The sequence below is a fragment of the Zonotrichia leucophrys genome, chromosome 25 (genome assembly GCF_028769735.1).
Source record: "Zonotrichia leucophrys gambelii isolate GWCS_2022_RI chromosome 25, RI_Zleu_2.0, whole genome shotgun sequence".
Classification (NCBI taxonomy): Eukaryota; Metazoa; Chordata; class Aves; order Passeriformes; family Passerellidae; genus Zonotrichia; species Zonotrichia leucophrys.
Genome location: NC_088194.1, coordinates 739,515 through 747,072, shown reverse-complemented (window position 1 = coordinate 747,072; position 7,558 = coordinate 739,515). Strand labels below are relative to the sequence as shown.

Below are 7,558 nucleotides of genomic sequence, written 5' to 3'. Positions count from 1 at the left end.
CAGGAGCTGCTTGGTCGAACACACAAGTGTGCAAGAGCTGCCCTGTAGGCTTGGTCACAGGTGTCACATGTGAGCACACGTGTGTGCAGGAGCTGCTCTGGGGATACAGACACACACAAGTGTGCAAGAGCTGCCCTGTAGGTTTGGTCACAGGTGTCACACGTGAGCAGGAGCTGTTACACATGAGCACACGTCTGTGCAGATGCACACACAGGTGTGCAAGAGCTGCTGTGGCAGACACGCAGAGCTGGTGGGCACATCTGTGCAGAGGTGTGCACTGCCGTGGGAGGGCTGCAGCAGGCACGGGCACACGCGTGTGCAAGAACCGTCCTGTGCGCATGGGTACACGTGTGCAAGAGCTGCTCGTGGGCACAGCCCCGCGTGTGCAAGAGCTGCCCGGTGGGCCCGGGCACATGCGTGTGCAAGAGGTGCCCTGTGGCATCTCTCCGTGCCAGTGCTGGTACCGGTGGCTGCTGTCCCGGTAACGGCGGAGGGCAGCCGGTACCGGTACCGGGGCGGTGCCAGCTCGGCTGGGGTTTAGCAGGGAGCCAGACTGGATCGGAGCCGCCGGTGCCAGGGGCGGTGCCAATGGATGCCAGTCGTGCCGGTGCCGGTACCAGGGAGGCTGTTATCGGGGATGCTGAGCAGTGTTGGTCCCGGTGCCGGTGGTTATTCCCGGTACCGGCTCGGTGTCGGGCTGGGAGAGGTACCGGAGAGTTGCCAGGGATACCGATGCTGGTGCCGGTGGATGTTGGCGGTACCGGCGGTGCCGGACTGGGGCGTGGCCGCTGGTGCCGGTCCCGGTGCCGCTGGGCAGTTACTGGGCTCGGTGCCGGTCTCTATGGCCGTGCCGGTGCCGGTGGGTGCCGGTGCCGCCCGCCAAGGGTTAATGGCAGTCGGTGAAGTTGCCGGGCGGCGGCGCGGCGGGATTGGCCCGAAGTTGTCGGGGCGGGCCGGGCCGTGCCGAGCCCCGCCGGGCCGCCCCGCCCGCGGCCCCCCGCCGCCCCCCGCCGCCGGCGGAGCCATGCGCCCCGCGCCGCTGCTCGGGCTCCTGCTCTGGGCGCCGCTGCTCTGGGCGCCGCCGGTGCGCGGCTTCCGCCACGGCGTCCACTGGAACGGCAGCAACCCCAGGTACCGCCGCCGCCCCCGCCGGCCCCGCCGCCTTTGTACGCCCCGGGCCCGCCGAGCCCCGGGCCCCGCCGAGCCCCGGGCCCCAGCGAGCCCCGCGCCCGCGCCGCCGCCACGGGACGGGACGGGACGGGAGGGGCGGCGGGCGGTGGGCTCCGGGGGGGCGGGGCCGCTGGCCACCGGGCCACCGGGCGGGACCGAGCCGGGGAGCGCCTCCCGGTGGGACCGAGCCCCCGCGCATCCCCGACAGCAGCGAGCCCCCAGGTAATGCCGAGCGGCCCCCGGTGCGCCGAGCCCCCGGGCATCCCCAGCGGCACTGAGCCCCGGGTGGTGCCTCCCGGTGGGACCGAGCCCCGGTGGGACCGAGGCACCGGGCAGCTCTGGGCGTTGTGGAGTGGGTGAGAACCCTCAGGGGTGCTGAGCTCTGAGCAGCACCGGGCACCGCCGGTGGTACTGAGCCCCGGTGGTACCGAGCCCCGGGCAGTGCAGAGCCGGTGAGTGCCCCAGCTGGTACAGACCCCCGGGTGCCCACGGAGGGCACCGAGCCCTGAGCATCCCCGGTGACACCGAGCCACTGGGCATCCCTGGGTGCCACCGGGGCAGCGAGCACACATGGGTGGTGCTTAGCCCCGGGCACTGCCGGTGGCACTGAGCCCCGGGTGGCATTGGTGTCTCAGTGACACCGAGCTCTGGGTGTTCCCTCACCAGTGGCAGCCCTGGTTGCCCCCAGGCCAGTGGGCACTCCTGGTGGCACCAAGCCCTTGGTGGCACCGAGCTGGTGGGCAGTCCTGGTGCTGCCAGTCTGCCAGTGGTACCCACCTGTGCTGAGCCTGAACGCCCTTGGTGGCACTGAACTCTGGACATCCTCTGGTGGCATCAGGCTGGTGGGTGGCACTCTCGGGGCTGTGGGTTTCCTTGGTGGGTGCCACTCCAGCCCACACCCTGCTATTGCTGCTAACTGAGAGCTTGGCTGTCACCAGCAGGCCAGGGTCTGGCTCCATCCCTCTTCCCAACCTCCTCCATTTTAGGAATTTCCCAGCTCCGGGCTTCTCAGGGAGCAGGAGGCAGGGTCAGGATGCTGGGGCCTCCTCCCCATGGAGGTCCTGGGCTCTGGGCCTGCTGCCCTGTGGCACACTGGCACATGATGGGCAGGGCTGGGGTGCAGACGCTGCCCTGCTCCCATGCTGCAGATGGGAGAGGTGAGACCCCACCACCCCTGGGTGCCCCGGGAAGGGGGGCTCTGTGTGCCCCTCTGCTGGGTCAGGCAGGGCGCTGTCCCCCTGCCCTGGCTCTGCCCAGGCCCGTCCCAGCCAGCGTCACCCGTGGGATGCTCTGAGTCAGCAGGAGTCTGTGCTCCATCCTGCCCTCGGGGAGCCCCCAGCCTGAGTGGGGTGTCAGGGGTTCGATGCCCCCTTGCCAGCACTGCCATCGTGGTGATGAACATTCTGGACTCTGCCAGAGCTGTCTGTGAACACTGGCTGCACTGGGGCCAGCGTGGGGGCTGAGATCTCCCTGCCAGCCCCACTTTTCCATCACCAGGCCCAGACTCTCAGCACCAAGCGTGTTCACACACATGTGCACGTTCATGTGTGTGTGCCTGCACAGCTGCTCCACCCCGGCCTGGCCGCGCTTGCCGTCGGCCCAACCCTCATCTCCGAGCATCCCCAGCGCTGCCCCCGTGCCCTGCCCGGCCCGTGCCCCCTGCCCCGGCCGCCACCCCCCGCCAGCCCCGGAGCGTCCCTCCGCACGCTCCCCCAGCGCCGTGTCATGTCCGATCAGCGGCCGGCCGGGTGCCTGGGGCGAGGGGCTTTGTGCCCGGCCAGCGTGGCTGCACAAACCCCCCCGAGCCCATTCAGCTCCAGCGGCCTGCGGCTAATCCGAGCTGATGCCTGGCGGTGTCCGCTCGGGGTTTTTTTGGGGAAAAGCCCAGCTCCCTGCTCCGCTGGGGCAGCAGGGCACCCCTCCCAAGGGACCCCCCCAGCTTTTCCTGCCCGGCAGGTTCCTGCGGGACGACTACTCCATCCAGGTGGCCATCAATGACTACCTGGACATCTACTGCCCGCACTACGAGGGGGCCGTGCCCGCCGGCCGGGCTGAGACTTTCACGCTCTTCATGGTGGATCGGGAGGGTTATCGCGGCTGCTACGAGACCCCCGGCGCCTTCAAGCGCTGGGAGTGCAACCGGCCCCGAGCGCCCTTCGGGCCCGTCCGATTCTCCGAGAAGATCCAGCGTTTCACCCCTTTCTCACTCGGCTTCGAGTTCCAGCCGGGGGAGACCTACTACTACATCTGTGAGTCCCCTAGGGGCTGCGCTGGGGTCAGGGGGGCTTGAGTGCAGCTCCCCAGGTTTGGGGCTCACCAGGATCCCCATGGAGCCGAGTTTAGGGCGTGTGGGGGGTCAGGGTACAGCCAGGATGTCACTGAGGTTGAGGGGAACACGGAGGTTCTGGATGATGCCAGGGCTGAGGTGCAGGGGGCTGTGGGTGTCCCGAGGGTGGGGGTACAAGGGGATGGGGTGCAGAGGGTGTCTGGATGCCCTGGGGTGGGAGATTCATGGAGATGTGGGGTGTAGAGAGGTTCTGGATGCCCATGGAGGGGGCAAAAGGGGATCAGGCTGCATGGGTGGGGTCTGGATGTCCTGGGGTCAGGGATGTGTGCAGGGTGGGCTCTGGGTGCTTCGGGGCTCGGGCACGAGGGGTCGGGGTGTCCCCGGATCGGGGTGCAGGGGGGGCTCTGGGTGTCCCCGGTTCGGGGTGCCCCCTGTTCAGAGTGCAGGTGGGCTCTGGTTGTCCTGTTCGGGGTGTCCCTGTTTCAAGGTGTCCCTGGTTTGGGGTGTCCTCTGTTCGGGGTGCAGGGGGGGCTCTGGGTGTCCCCGGTTCGGGGTGCCCTGGTTCTGGGTGTGCCCGGTTCGGGGTGAAGGGGGACTCTGGGTGTCCCTGGTTCGGGGTGCCCCCGGTTCGGGGTGCCCTGGTTCTGGGTGTGCCCGGTTCGGGGTGAAGGGGGACTCTGGGTGTCCCTGGTTCGGGGTGCCCCCGTTCGGGTGCAGGGTGGGCTCTGGGTGTCCCTGGTTCGGGGTGCCCCCGGATCGGAGTGTTCCCCGTTCGGGGTGTCAACGTTCCGGGGTGCAGGGTGGGGGGGTTCTGCGCGCTGCGGGGTGGGGGCACGAGGGGTCCGGGTATCTCCGGTTCGGGGTCCGGGGGGGACTGCGCGCTCCGGGGTGGGGGCGCGCTCCCCTCGTTCCGCCGGGAGGGGGCGCCCCCGGCCCGCGCGGAGCCGCCGTCGGGGGGTCCCGGGGGGGCCGCACCGGAGCCGGTGCCCGCTGACCCCCCCTGCCCAGCCGTGCCCAGCCCCGAGAGCGCCGGGCGATGCCTGAAGCTGCGCGTCACCGTCTGCTGCCGAGGCACCAGTGAGTCCGGCCGGTGGGCTGCGCCCCAAAACTCGAGGGCTCCACCGGTCCCCACTGGGGGACACCGGAGCCTCCACGTAACCCAGGGGAGCCCCTCCCTGACCACCGCGGGGTTTTTTTCAGCGCCAGAGCCGGTGACAGAGGTGCCGAATTCGCAGCCCCGAGGGCGCGGGGGCCCCGAAGGTGAGTACGGGGGCGGGGTTGGGAGGTCGGGAACCGGCTCGTCCTGACCCCTACCTGTGCCCCGGCAGATGTGGCTCCTGCCCGGGGCACCGCGGTCCCATGGCAGCCCTGCAGCCCTTGCCTGACTCTCGTGCTCCTGGCCCTGCTCCGGATCTGACCCCGGCGCTGCCCCTGCCGGGGGGATGGGCTCCTCTGCCCCAAGGCCGCTTCCAGACTCTTCCTCCCAGCCAAACCCCCGAGCCCGTGGGGCAGCCCCAGGCCATGACCCGCCTGCTGGACCTCCGCAAAGCCGAGCTGGGGCCGGGAGCTCCGGGCTGGAAGGTGAGAGGCAGCGGGGGTTTTGGGGCGCTGGGTGAGCACCTGCGTGCTGCCCTGGAGCATCCCTGCACGGGCTCTCTCCCTGCCAGGGCCATCGCATCGCCGCACGCCGGGATTGCCGAGAGTCCCCGCGCTGGGATTGCCACATCCCGGCACTGCCCCACCAGCCACCGGCTCGGCGCTGGGGTCCCCTCAGCGAACGCCTGCTCTGCCCCACGGCCACCACCTCATGTCGTGCCTTTCCCCACGGACCCCCTCCCCTGGGGCCCAGGGACCCCCGAGCCCGGAGCGGGGCAGCAGCTCCGATGGCGGCATCGGCCGCTCTGCCGTGTCCTCCTGCGGCGAGGACACGCTGATCTGTCTTCTGGGAAGACGCCTTCCTCCGTGCCCTCGGTTTGGTTTTAACCCTTGGTAGTGACTGAGCAATACAATATTTGCAAGATCGCTGCGCCCCGGCTGTGCAGCCCCCGCCGTGCCCCTGCCCGTGCCCCCCGACCCTGCAGGGGTGCCAGGGTGGCTCCTCCAAGGTGTCCCCTCCAGGGTGTCCCCTCCAGGGTGTCCCTGCCCCTCGCTCCCTGCGCAGCCCTCATGGCCTTAATTGCAGCAGTTTGATATTGAGTCGTCAGCTCCTGTCACCGGAGAGCTTTAATTACAGACGAGCTGCTGGTAATTAACCCCTGGTGGTGGGATGAGCGCTGGGACAGGGGGTGAGGGCGCAGTGGGCTTGGTGGTCACTCACCCAAAGCCCCCAGCCAGCACCCTGGTTCCTTTGGCCACCTTTGGGTGTGGTTGGGGTGCCCCCAGCTCTCTGTCCATATTTCCATCTGCTGTGCACCCCATAAGATGCCCAAAATGAGGGGTGTGAGGAGAGCTGCAGGGTTTCCCCTTTCCCGAGTGGAAGGGGGATCAGTGGGGGCTCATCCCATGGCACAACCGGGTCTCTGTCAGAACCATGGCTCTGCCACATGCCCCAGCCTTGCCAACAGCAGGAGACTTCCCTGATGCTCTCAGTCCCCCATCCCACAAGTGCAGCCCCCCACTCACCCTCCTGAGGGGCCCAAAACCCCCCGGGGCCGCCTGCAGCAGGGCCCCCCCAGCCCCTGGCCGTGCAGGCGTTGCCGGCCGCCTGCCGCAGTGGTGCCGGGCACGTCAGACAGGTTTTATGGCTTCTGCGAGAGAGAAGCTGCTTGGCAAGAGGCTGAGAGAGAAAGCATCGACCGTGCCGCTCCCCTCCCCCCCGGCTCGGCTGCCTGCCCTTCCCCCACTGCGCCCCATTGCCCTGCATGGGGGGGTCCCCATCCCCCTGGGGGGCACAGGGGCTGCCTGGTGCAGGGGGGCATCTCCTGTAGGACCCTCCCCTCCCCAGGAGGGGTGAGAACATCTGGGGGGATATCGTACCCATGGGACCCCTGTGCAGGGTGCTGGGTGGGGCATCCCCCAAAGTGCCCACCTGGGGGGATGCTGGGGGGCAATGGGGCCTGTAGGGGCGGTGGGTGGGGATGTGGGGTGATGGTGATTGTGGGACCCACCAGGATTCCAGGGGTTTACTTGAACACCCATGCAGGGATCCAGGAACAACCAGGCCCATGGACCCCAAACAGGATTCAGGGCTGTACCTTAGAACACCATGAGGATTCAGGGACAACCAGCCCTATGGACCTCCAAGCAGGGATTCCAGGGCTGTACCTTGGGCCCATGCGGATTCAGGGCTGTACCCCATGCAGGTTCCAGGGAACAACAGCCTTGTGGACCCCGTGCAGAATTCCGGGACAGCCATGCCCTGTGGGACCCCCCTTCAGGAATTCCAGGGGGCTGCACCCTGTGTAACCTCCATGCAGGGATTCCAGGGGGCTTACCTGGACCTCCATGCAGGGATTCCAGGGGGCTTTACTTTGTGGGACCCCCATGCAGGGATTCCAGGGGACCATGCCCTGTGGGACCCCCATACAGGGATGCTGAATGGGGCCATCCCCCAAAGAACCCCAATACAAAGATTCTGGGGCACAGCTGTGCCCTACAGTCCCCCCTGTGCAGGGATATTGGCAGGCTGTGCCCTGCAGGAATCCATGCTGTGATACCATGGGGGGCTCCCCATTGCACTACCCCTTCCCCAGACCCTCATGGACTCCCATACAAGGCCAAGGGGATGCAGTGGGACCCCCAGAGTGGGTGCTAGCTCTGGGCCCTGTCCTTGAGCTGGTGTTGCTTGGTATGCAGGAGCTGCCACCAGCTTCAAATCCCATCGACTTCCAATGAGCAATGCCATCAATAACGGCTAATTGATGGCGCGGCCGCTCCAAATCAGATTCCCCGTCCCCTGAATCCAATTGATGGCTCCGCACCCCGCAGCCGCCGCGGCAGAAATTGAATCTATTCAAGGAATGGGCTCCATTAGCCCTTCCCTTCTGTCTCGCCACCCCCCTGCCTTGGGCACCCCCTCCCCAGTGCCACCCACACCAGCTGAGTGTGGGGTGCCCATGGGGAGGAGTGTGGGGTGCCCCAGGTGGGTGGGAGTTAAACCTT

The 7,558-nt window shown here is 68.0% G+C and overlaps 1 protein-coding gene across 1 annotated transcript; it reads left to right on the top strand.

The window, feature by feature from the left end:
* Window positions 1-1,015: 1,015 nt before the first annotated feature.
* EFNA4 (ephrin A4) lies at window positions 1,016-5,466 on the top strand. Its single transcript, XM_064732750.1, has 6 exons — window positions 1,016-1,131; window positions 3,127-3,419; window positions 4,466-4,534; window positions 4,658-4,717; window positions 4,786-5,038; window positions 5,125-5,466. The coding sequence occupies exons 1-5, from the start codon at window positions 1,025-1,027 to the stop codon at window positions 4,872-4,874; spliced, it is 618 nt and encodes a 205-aa protein (XP_064588820.1). The 5' UTR covers window positions 1,016-1,024; the 3' UTR covers window positions 4,875-5,038; window positions 5,125-5,466.
* Window positions 5,467-7,558: the final 2,092 nt, after the last annotated feature.